Source organism: Pelophylax lessonae, assembly GCF_965119305.1.
Source record: "Pelophylax lessonae genome assembly, chromosome: 3".
Taxonomy (NCBI): Eukaryota; Metazoa; Chordata; class Amphibia; order Anura; family Ranidae; genus Pelophylax; species Pelophylax lessonae.
In genome coordinates, this window is record NC_138770.1 from 394,392,594 (window position 1) to 394,405,002 (window position 12,409).

The window sequence follows — 12,409 nt, forward strand, 5'->3', positions numbered from 1 at the left end:
TTAACTAGGCTTGGTTATAAACTATACAGTACTCTATGGACACTCTGCATCTGGTTCCTTAAAAAAAATTATATATGGAACAAGCTCTTGTGCAATAGTTAATTTACAACCTACACTAATTTTACAGTGTCAGTAAAATAAATAGACAATATGCTTTCTGGTGTTGCACCAGAAAGGTCGCTTTTATTATACCAGTCTTTGCTATCACAGGTTCTGTTACTGGTATTTATCTTAAAATGATTGTAAAGTCTAGTTTTTTTTTTTCCTATAAAAATAACAAACATGTTATACTTACCTGCTCTATGCAGTTGAATTTGCACAGAGCAGCCCAGATCCTCCTCTTCTCGGGTCCCTCTTCTGTGATCCTATCCCCTTCCTCCTGTTGAGTGCCCCCACAGCAAGCAGCTTGCTATGGGGGCACCCGAGCTGAGTCACAGCTCCCTGTGTCCATTCAGACACGGAGCCCCAACCCTGCCCCACCCCATCTCTCTCCTGATTGGCTAGCTGACTTTGATTGACAGTAGTGGCAGCCAATGGCGCTGCTGCTGTATCTCAGCCAATCAAAAGGGAGAATCTTGGACGCTCGTGGAGATCGCTTGACAGAGAGGGACTTCAGGTAAGAAATAGGGGGCTGTACACAGAAGGCTTTTTATCTTAATGCATAGAATGCATTAAGACAAAAAACCTTCTGCCTTTAAAACCCCTTAAAGTATTTTTGTATGTCATTGACATTCACCATTTACTTTTTTGTATAATAAATTTTAGTTTTTCATATTATATTTTCTGTAGGTGACCATGTTAAAGTAGTTACATTTTTTAAAATTTTATTTTATTTTACACAGGAATACATCGCCTTAAGAAAAGTTTACCAAAAAGGAAAGCAGGATTCATGGCCAAAACCTATGACCCTATTGCCCCTATAGCTGAAGAAATAAGCGAAGAAGCCTGTTTGTTGTGTTTCGATGAGTTCCAGGTGATTAACTTTAATACTGTTATTTATTTATTTTTTTTGCCCAGGGTGCTTAAAGCGGAGTTCCACCCAAAAGTGGAACTTTCGCTTATATGCTTCCTCCCCCCTCCGGTGCCACATTTGGCACCTTTCAGGGGGAGTGGGGGAGCGGGTACCTGTTTTTGACAAGTACCCTTACCCACTTGCGTAGACAGCGCCGTGGCGCCTTCCCTCAGAAGTTCGGCCCCCCTTTCTCCTTCCTGTGCCGCCGGGCCGATTAGAAACGCAGTGTGCTTTGTACATGCGCAGTATGGAACCAGCTGTGAAGCCAAAAGGCTGCACTGCCGGTTTCTCTTACCTGGAATTGCCTTGAATGGTGGCATCAGCACCCGAGAACCGATCCGAAAATCGGCTTCGGATGCTGACATCGCGGGAGCCCCGGACAGGTATGTGTTAATATTAAAAGTCAGCAGCTACAGTATTTGTAGCTGCTGACTTTTCTAGGTGGGGGGGGGGGGGGAACTCCTCTTTAATTTATTCAAGTTCAGTTCTTTGACATATATAATGGTTCATGAAGGACCAGGTCAGTGCAGCCTGCTGACTATCGTGGTAGGGGAATACTCGTTTTTGATCCCTCTGTAGTTTCCAATCTAGTAAACCCTGCTGCGTCAGCAGGTCAGTGTCTATTGACAGTTATCAATTACTGGAAATCAGAGACACTGGCTTCTTAACTCCTATTTGTGGGTGCGGTTTCCATGATCAGTCTGTTCAAGTAACAGTGAGAAAAGCCGACTATGCACATTTATGCATTGGAGGACTGCTTTTTATTTTTGTCTCCTCTAGTTTTTCTACATTACCATGGTACCTTTATAATGTGCCCCATCAGCTGTTTCATAACATTCTTTTTCTCCAAAAACATGTAGACTAAACAGCACTGTTACTGACATGCACCTTTATTTATTTTGTCAAAGTCAATACTCAAGCCTTCATCTGAATCTGTATTCATGTCCCTAGTCACCTATGCAGATAGCAGTGACGCATGACTGTCATAGGAAGGGCAGAGGTGTATGTAACTTACGGGCTGTGATTGACAGTCTGGCTTTACCTTCTCTATCCTGTAAGAGAGACAAAATGGGGGCACCCAATGGGAGAATAACTAGGTCTCTGGGGGCTTCTGCATATATCTGTCAAATTAAAGATTTGCTTAAAAAAAACAAACACATTTTTTATTGTTAAGTGAAGTTATGAAACCTGTTATATGCTTAATATGCTTTTAACTTTATTTAGGAAATGGGAAGTTCTCTTAGACTTAGAGAATGGTTTCTAGTGGTGTTAATATCATTGATAGGGTACCTGCTAAACAGAAGACAAACACACAGAACAGTCTGAAATTTTCAGCAAGATGCACATCATTTGCGCCAACACTAATTACTGGTTTTATATGCTTATATTTGCTATTCATTACGTGGCTCTGTACCAATCAGCAGATGACAGAGTCTCAGCCACTTACACATGTAAATTAACTATTAGATTTTTCTTTCCTCTTTTTTCTTACTTAAGTGAGTCATAATAGAAAGCAAGTCTAGGTCATAATAAATCTTTTCTCTTAAATGCTAATGAAATTTCTCCATTCTCTTCATTAGTAGACTGCCATTAGTGGTAATTTGTAGCCTTCGCTTTTGTTCTACAGTATAATGAATGCTGAATACTATAAAAAAAAGACTATTACAAGAATACGTTGCTCATTGTTTTCCTGCTTACTTCTCCCGCTCTGAAACAGAGCTGTAATTTTACAGTATAAGTAAGGGGACAAGATCAAAAGAGAGTAAATTGGCAAGCAAGCACATCAAGTGACTCTTGCTTTATTAATTAGATAGCTTTTACAAATCAATTTATTCTCCTAAGGCAAAAGGCATTTGAATCTTGCCGCATCAAAACACTACATTACAGCCCAGGGCAGATCTATGCAGCTTTTTTTCTTACTCATCAGTCTCATAGTTCAGTATAGTCCTCTCAGTCATATAATCCAAATGTTATTACGGAGCTTTCCAAACACTGGTTCAGAAGTAATGTTTAGCTCTGTAAAAAGGAAAATCATTACAACTGTGTTATGGCAGAAAGAGGAGGTAAATGCACGTAAATTGCATGGCAATTATCTGAAGCTGCTCTATATTGCTTTGCACAAGCATGCATTTTGCTAGTTGAGCCTCTGGTTAAGAGTAGCATTTTAAAATGACACCAGCACATTTGTTTCTGTTTTTTTTCCCATTAACAACAGATTCTGAGCATGATATAATGTAGCTTAAAGGGTTTTTTTTTAATTCAATACTGTTTTCATTTTGATTATGTATTGTCCCTTCATTTAATACTTTGCTCCACATTGGCTAGATTTAAAGGGTGGAAAACATACACATTGGCTTTTCACATTTTCTATTGTAGTCTGAGGCACCCAGAACTGAATGTTATGGTAAAAATGCATGTCTTATTTCTTGTCATTATTTATCTAATACCATTTTGACCATCTAAAATCATAGTCTGGGATAACGTGATCCCATATATCATGACCTTAGTAGAACAAAAATATAACATTCCTTCAAAACCGTTCCTACAAACTAAAAATAAAAACAGTATGAATATGTAATACCACCTGTTCATCAAGAACACCCATACCATGGCAACAAGTGCTCCCCATGGGCAAAAGGGCTGCCCCAAAAAAAGACGAGAAAAAAAGAAAACAAAAACAAAAGAATTAAAAAAAAAAAACAAGAAAAAAAAAATACCACACGCATGTCTTATCTATTTGGGGAGCTTTTTCCCGACCAAGGAATATCCCTCTAAACCGCCATTTTAAGTCAAGACCCAGCTACAGAATAGAAGCTATTTATATAAAGGATTTTAGGATGTCAGAGCTCAAAAACTCAATCCAAGGAGACCAAACTACCATATACTCAAGATAACATTTATGTATACTCTCTGGTAATTCCTCCATTCTCCCTAGATGATTTAGTTCAACTACCCACTCTTTACTAGTGGAAGCGACCTAAGTATTCCATAATGTAGGCATAAGTATTTGCACTGTGGAAAGGAGGCGAAGCAGTCCCTTTTTAGGCACCCCCTTGGAGCCCAGATAAATAGACAGTAAAGCTTTTTCAGGAGATTTATGATATGGTGTGCCAATAACAAGGGAGCAAATTTGAAACACAGACTCCAAAAATGGTTTATTCAGGGGGTAAGTCCACCATATGTGGATCATTTTGCCTACATCCCCCCTGCAGGAACTGCACTTTTTAGGGTAGTTTGGGGACATTTTGTGCAGCCTTGCTGGGCATCTATACCACCTGGTTAATATGTTATAGTTCTTCTCCTGTATATGTGTTGAGAAAAATTATTTAAAAGTTAGAAAGCATGATTTCTTCCCATCTTCTGCAGTGATTATATGGCCCAGTTCTCTCTCCCAATCTCTGGTGTAATATGGACAATAAGGGAATGCATGAAGTAACAATATACCAAATATTTTGGAGATAGTGTGAGAGCACTCTGCATGCCCAATTCAAAGAGACTCCACTTGAGTTAAGTCCCTATAAAATATACACATTTTAGATACATGTATATTAAATGCTGAAGCTGAAAATAATGGAGCAATTGGCCTGGGTAATTAAATTCTGTGGTCACTATTGCATTAAAAGTTTGAAGTCTCTTAACCGCAAGAGCTTGTTTAACCACTTCAGCTCTGGAAGGTTTACTCCCCTTCATGACAAGGCCATTTTTTTCAATACAGCACTGCGTTTAACTGCCAAATGGGTGGTTGTGCAACGCTGTAGAGCTTTCTTTTGGTGGTATTTATTTGGTCACCTCTGTGGTTTTTATTTTTTTGCGCTATGAACAAAAAAAGAGACAATTTAAAAAAAAAAAAAAAAAAACAATATTTTTTACTTTCTGCTATAAAAAACATCCAATAAAAAAAAATGTAAAGAATCAAATTTCTCTTTCGTTCATTGACGGACACAGCTCCTGATCTTCTTAACCATTGGGTTATACTGCCACCTACAGGGGTAGGACACTAGGTGGAAAAAAGTATAATGATGTATATGGGCAGCCCCAGGGGGTATACTCCCTCTCTCTGCTATAGGTACTTTTTTCTGCCTAGTCAGGAGTAAGGACCTAGTTCCTTGCTGGGATTTCTGGTCCAGGCAATTTTTTATTTTTGGATAGAATTTTTTCTCCTGGTTTTTTTCCTGTGAGATCTACAATCAACTGCCGGACTGGGTGACAGGCTGGATATTTTACATCCAGTGTTCACCCCAGTCTGGCCTAGCGAGGGCGCACAGAACTCAGCTCCGCGCTAGGTCGGCCACAACATAGCCCCACTGGACGGGGGCTGGCCTGCAAATTAAACATCCTGTGAGGGCGCATATGATCTGGCCTTGGCCTGAGTCGCTGCGTTCCTCCATAATCCGGTGGAACGGTGGTCTGTCAGGAGCGGTGCCCAACCTGTTCCTGGTATGGTAAGTAGCTGTCCATCCTCTAACCCTGGAGGTTTTTGGGGTGGACGTGGGCCCCTCCCCGCGACGATTCGACCTCTGGCTTCCCCTCCTTCCCATGCAGCGCCCCCCCCCCTTTTCGGTGGCCTTGGCCTGAGTCGCAGCGTTCCGATGGAGTGGTGATCTGTCTGGAGAGGTCCCCTGCTTCCTGGTATGATAAGTGACTCCCCCCTCCCCCTTGAGGGTTTTGGAGTAGATGTGGGCCCCTCCATGGGACGGTCAGACCCCTGGGTTCCCCTTCTTCCTGTTAGGCATCCCCCCCATCGGTCTGGTGGTCCCTATGGATCATGTCGCCCCCCATCCACCTCCCTCCCTTCTTCTACTGACGCTTGGGCTGTGATGGTGGTCTGGTTAGCAGGGTGCTTTGCTGGCAATGGGGGGTTTGCGCCGACGGCGACCAGGCGATCGGCTGGGGGGGCTGTACCTGGCGGAAGCTCCTGCCATGGGCCCCCCCTTCCTGCCTGTCCTGTTTTCTGAGGCCTAGGGATCCCTCCTGGGCCCCTGGGAGCCTTGCAGTGCCGCCATTTTGCTGTGCAATATCACTGGTGGAAATGGACTTCATATATGGACTTTTTTTTGTTTAATATGTTTTTATTGAGAAGAAAACATATGTCAGAAGGTTCATACCATACAATCATAGCAAAATATTAAACAGGCATGAAATGGTTTAAACGGTGAAAAAAAAAATCCAAGAATATCATAGTAGAATACAACATGTACTTATCATCATTCGCGTAGATAAATCACTTAATAGTCACATTAACCATCTTGAACAACATGTAGAAAGAAAGAAAGTACAGAGGAGAAGAGGAAGTAAAGAAGATGGGGGGAGAAGGGACCGAAGGAGGAGAGGAAAAAGGGGGGGGGGGCGACCGGCTCGCATGACTATTGCCATAGCACATAAAACAAAAGAGAATATGTAACCAGTACCCAGTGATGATTAAGATACCAACTCAGCATAAGTAGATGAGTACGTAAAGGAAAGCCAACAGGCCCATATCTTATGAGCTCTGTCAGATTGGTTTCTGTAATCCAACGTCATGTCTTCCATATGATAGATATGGTCAACCAATTGAAGCCATTGCGAAACCGTGGGTATAGTCGTGGTCTTCCAGAATCTGGGAATCAGTGCTTTCGCAGCGTTTAAGAGATGAGGAGTAATAGAGTTCCGATATAGGCGTGCTGGCGACCTCGTGCAATGAAACAGTACGGCCCATGGGTTCCTCTCAACCAGGGAGCCCTGGATCTGCTCAATCAGATTCAGTATCGCTGACCAATATAGCTTGATAGCCCTACACGACCACCATACATGAGCGTGGGTGGCAATTTCACCACATCCACGCCAGCATAAGTTGGAGCATTCAGGTAAAATTTTATGAAGTTTTGCTGGGGTGTGGTACCAGCGAGTCAATAATTTATAGTTGGATTCACAGATCTTAGAGGCTGTAGATGAAGCTGAGGCAAACTGAAGGATCCGTGAAATTTGAGGGTCCGTAAGCGGGATGTCCAAGTCTTTTCCCCAAAGCCGAACAAACATAGTGGGGGCAGGAGGATCAATTTGAAGAAAGCATTTATATAACAATGAGATGAGGCCCTGCGGCGGGTCTTCAGATCTGAGTAGTTCCTCAAGCAGGGTGAGGGACGACAAAGAACGAAGCGGATGGGACAAGGATTTCACAAAACATTGCAGCTGGTTTATATTTCCATCTGTCCATAAAGGAGTGCGAGCCCCGGGAGAGTAGCACCTCCAGAGGTAAGATACCATCTGTGGAAGTAATATGGTGGAGTCTCGGAGATGGAATTGACAGCCAATTCGGTAAAGTGCCTTCGCGTTGACCTGGGGTAAAATACGAATGGCCAAAGAGAGGCATGAGAGGAGAATTATATTGCCAAGCGTATTTGCGATGTAAAAAGTCCCAGACGTGCATTGTGGATTTCGTCAACGGAGACATAAATTTAGAAAGAGTGCGGGAAGTCGGAGGAATCCAAATCTGGCTAAAGAGGTCCGCACCCCCGAGCCCACACTTCAGACGGACAGACGGTTTAGAGGAGGAGAAATGTTGCCATGAGAAGATCCTGCTCAAAACCACCGCGTGATAATAATGGTTGAAATCAGGGAGCGCAAGACCGCCCATAGACTTAGGTCTAGTGAGCAGATCATGCGCCACTCTGGGGTGTCTACGAGACCAGACATATTTCAAGATCAAGGATTTAAGAGTAGAGAAAAACCCTGGGGGAACATGGAACGGTATCATCTGAAAAAGGAAGAGCACCCTGGGCAAGACGTTCATTTTGAGGACATTAATTCTGCCGAACTAGGACGTAGCTAAGTGATGCCACTTGTTTAAATCTGTTCTAATCGCGTTAAGAAGGGGGATATAATTGTAGCGGAAAAGTTTAGAGGGGTCAGCGGTTAAATGTATGCCAAGGTATTTCAATGACTTAGGTTGCCAAGTGAAAGGGAAATGAGGGCGCATAGAACTAACCATTCGGGTGGGGACCGTTAAATTCAAGATCTCGGATTTGGAAAGATTGATTTTGAAGTTTGACATACGGCCATAGGCGTCAAAAGCAGAAATGAGATTAGGGAGAGTAATAAGGGGTTGTTGGACATAAAACAAGATGTCGTCCGCATACGCCGCATACTTGTGTTCGGTGTCGCCGATTTGAACGCCATGGATAGTAGGGTCAGAGTGTACATGAGCTAGGAAGGGTTCAAGGGAAATAGCAAATAGCAGAGGGGAGAGGGGACATCCCTGGCGCGTGCCATTGTGCAACGTAAAGGGGTCACTCAGAGTGCCGTTTATGCGTAGCCGAGCTGTGGGGTTGTCATACAGAGCTCCTATCATTCTCAACATCTTAGGCCCTATCCCCAAATGGGACAGTGTCGCCATAAGAAATCCCCAGTCCACTCTATCAAACGCTTTCTCCGCGTCAGTAGACAATAGAAGAGTGGACTGGGGAAATCTGCGAACATGGGAAATGATGGAGATCGTGCGCTCAGCATTCTCCCTCGCCTCCCTGCCCGGCATAAAACCGGTCTGGTCACCTGAGACCCAGCTGGGGAGCAGAGGGAGCAGACGGGACGCTAGAACTTTGGCGTACAACTTCGCGTCAATATTGAGCAGGGAGATGGGGCGATAGCTCCCACACAAACTCGGATCCTTACCCAGCTTGGGGAGGACCGTGATGTGAGCATGGATAGTCTCTGGTCTGAACCTACCCCCTGGAGGAAAGGGTTTTAGTGTAGGCAGCTAAATGAGGAAGAAACTCTTCCTGGTACGTACGGTAATAAGCGACTGATAAACCATCTGGGCCAGGGGCCTTCCCAGAGGCCATGGACAGGAGAGCTTTACGCAATTCAGTAACCGTGATCGGGAGTTCAAGGGATTGGAGAGCTGACTCAGGAACCGCAGGGAGATTGGCGTCTTGCAAATATTGTTGGATCAAAGATTCCCTTTCCTGAGGATCCGATACAGAGTGTTGGACGTGGTATAATGATTGGTAAAAATCCCAGGAATGATTTCGCTATAGCTTTAGTATCATGTACTATAGCATCCCCTGCAGTCTTAATTTTGGGTATAAAAGAGGCCTAGCCAGGAGTTTACTAGGCTTGTTCCCCCATTCGTAAAGCTTTTGGGATATACTACGATAGGTGTTTTTTTGCTCTATGTGATATAAAGATTTCAATTCCTCCCTCTTTTGGGTCAGGCGTGTGAAGATCTCCGGAGACAGAGAGGCCTTATGGGTACGTTCTAGCACGCTGATGTCTGAGATGAGGGTTTGCTGCTGACGGGTGCGCTCCCTTTTTTTCTGCGTCCCAAGTTCCATGAGAGAACCCCTCACCGTGGCCTTATGGGCTTCCCATACAGTGGAGGGTGAGAGCGAGTCCAGAGTATTGTCTGCAAAATATGAGGATATGGCCATACCAATATGGGTTTTGTCAACCGGATCCAGCAGCAAAGTATCATTCAGTCTCCAATTATTCTGCTTAGTTGGGAGGGAAGGAACATGAATTGTCAAACTAACAGGGGTGTGATCGGAAAGCGAAAAGGGGTGTATGGTAGTTTTGGACACTAGAGATAGATGATGATGATCAATAGTCAAGTCTGGAGTACATGGCATGTCTAGGGGAATAGTAGGAAAAATCGCGAGTGGAAGGGTGGGCTATCCGCCAAGTATCCATAAGCTGGAGCTTATGGAGTCGTTTATGCAGGAAGGTGAGACGTTTATGAGAGATCGTGGATTTGCCCGTGGAAGTGTCTATGAGAGGTTCTAAAGGGGTGTTGAAATCCCCAGCGAGGATAATACATCCTGACGCGAAGGAATCCAACTGGGACAATACATCTGATAGAAAACCTACCTGGTTGTGGTTGGGGGCATAGACGTTCGCCAGTGTACAGGGAGTGTTGCCCAGGGTGCCCCTCAGAAACAGGAATCTACCGCTACTATCTGCCAAAGTTGCATCACAGGTAAACGAGGTCCCCCTACGGAAACCTATGGCCACACCTTTACCATGGCTAATGTCAGATAGACTGTAGTGCCAATCTGGTTATTGTGGTGAATACAATTTGGTAGAGGTAGTGTGTGTCAGGTGGGTTTCCTGCAAAAATGCTATGTCACACTGTAGTCTGCAGAGTTCCCTAAAAAGGGCGTGTCTCTTACCTGGGGCGTACAACCCCCGGACGTTGAAGGAGATCAAATTGAGTGAAGCCATAGGAACCGTAAGAGGAGTACATCACATTCCACCATACACTGGAGCCAGTACGAAGCCGGTCGCCTGCAAGGAGGGAGAGAAGAGGGGGGGAGGAGATGCGGAGGAGGTGACCCTCCACATGGGAAAGAGAGAGAAGAAAAGTGAAAAAGAAACACAGCAATAGGAAGTGAGCACGAGAGTATCCACAGGTGCAGATACCGAAAACACAACAGTATTCTGTGAGGGCACGCATAAGAATGCAGTGCAGCAGTGGGGAGGCCCATCCCGTCCGTGCACCCCCCCACATTACCTGGTGCGAAGCCAGGGGGGAAGGGACCGTACAGGTGGGCACCCCTACTGGTAGAGGGCAGCATAAAGGGGACAGCCATGGAGAGGGAAACGCCCCTCCGGAGGAGAACCGCTTAGCTAACACATGGAGAAAATCAGCATAACACATGCGACTGTTACTAGTATCAGCCAAAAAAAAAAAATGGAGGAAGAGACAGCCCAAATAAAAGTAAAACTGAAAACAAAAAAAAGGGGCTAAGTCTCATAGTGTCCGGGTCCAGCCGCAACGGCAAACAAAAGCACAGGAAAGAAAAAAATATCCTGCAGCAAACATGTAAAACAAGTCAAAAACATGGGGTAAAAACCTTGCATCATAGAAAAGGAGACAGCCTTGGGGAAGTCAAGACATCCATCGTGTAACCGGGTAGACTAGAACAAACGAGAAACAGTTACCCATAGTAGTGAATGGTCAGCGACCAAAATGGCTGATTAATTAAGCTTCTGAGCGGAAGATGGGGTGGCCTGGCGCGATTTCCTGGAGGCCCTTTGCCACTGTTGGTCTGCCAGAGCCGCAAACCCGGGGGTCTCATCTTGCCAGCCGGGAAGGTCAGGTGGAGAGATATTAAGATCCATGCAAAATTTATCCAGGTCCTCTGGGAATCAGGTGGAGAGATATTAAGATCCATGCAAAATTTATCCAGGTCCTCCGGCCATCTCGGGAGGCGATGAGACAAGAGGGAAAACCCCAGCGGTACGGGATATTATTTTGGCGCAGTTTTTCCGTTAGGGGTTTCAGCGCCCTCCGACGTTCCAGGGTCTCCCTTGCCAAATCCGGGAAAAAAGACAGTGTTGCACCATCAAAGTCCAAAGAAGCGGCGGCACGAGCTTTCTGCATGATTTGCTCCTTTTCATCATAAAAATGCACCCGGCAGATGACATCGCACGGCAATTCTGAGGACAGGTTGCGCGGTCTCAGGGCAGGATGCGCTCTGTCAATTCGGATCTGATGGTCCGATGGAAGGCCCAAAAGTTTGGTAAAGATACCTTGCAGAGTGGCGGTCAGATCATCATCCTTCGTGGCTTCAGGCAAGCCACGGATGCGGATGTTATTCCGCCGATTACAATTTTCCTGGTCCTCGATCTTGTATAAGGCCATTCTGTGCGCAATAGCCAGGCGTCGGGAGTGTTGCTGCAGCTCTTTAATGGCAGTGGAGTGATTATCAAGGCGGGATTCGGCCTCTTCAACCCGGTGAAATACCTGGGAAAGGTCCGAGCGAACGGAGTAGACTTCCTTCTTGATCGCCTTCTCCAAACAGTGGAGCATAGAGGCTAGCTCAGACTTGGTAGGGAGTCCGCTGACCAGGGCAGCCACGTCCGAGCGGCGCGGAGAGCAAGTCTCTCGGTCCGAGCAGCACGATGTAGCGGGAGAGCTGTGGCGCGAAGCCGGCCTGTGACGGGAGGCGGAGCCACCGCTACGCGGCGTACAGGCCACATCCCCGGCCTCGAGTGAATCTTCGTGCTCAGCGGCCAGGAACCGTTTAATGGAGCCCAGAGCCGGCGGTTTGGAGGGCAGAGACTTCCCAGTGCGTTTCCCCATGGCAGTATAGGTGAAGTTGGGTACAGATGCAGGCTATATTCAGCAAAAATCGGGTCCCTCCGGAGGAGCTCTCACCGTGTGCGTCCTTACTGCTTCATGCGCAAACCACGCCCCCCCTCATATATGGACTTTGTTCATAATGTTTTAGCGCTACATATTTTATTTCTTTTTTGCCATTTTGCTGTGGCCTGTGAACTCAATGCGCGGCGGCCATGTTTATGTAGTCCAGAGGCCATTTTGCGATGGTTTGCCTTTGAAAATAGTGGTGGCCATGACAGTGGAGCCCTGTGGACGGAGATTTTGGTGGTGGAAGCCCCTCCTCATCCCCTGGTGCTGAC

The 12,409-nt window shown here is 45.5% G+C and overlaps 1 protein-coding gene across 1 annotated transcript in view; it reads left to right on the top strand.

Annotated features, from left to right (window-relative positions):
* AFG1L (AFG1 like ATPase) overlaps positions 1-12,409 on the top strand; it is a 206,146-nt gene that overhangs the window by 89,398 nt on the left and 104,339 nt on the right. Inside the window, exon 5 of the mRNA XM_082248831.1 lies at positions 843-973. Within this exon, the coding sequence (XP_082104957.1) occupies positions 843-973 (131 nt within the window). The remainder of the gene's footprint in view (positions 1-842; positions 974-12,409) is intronic.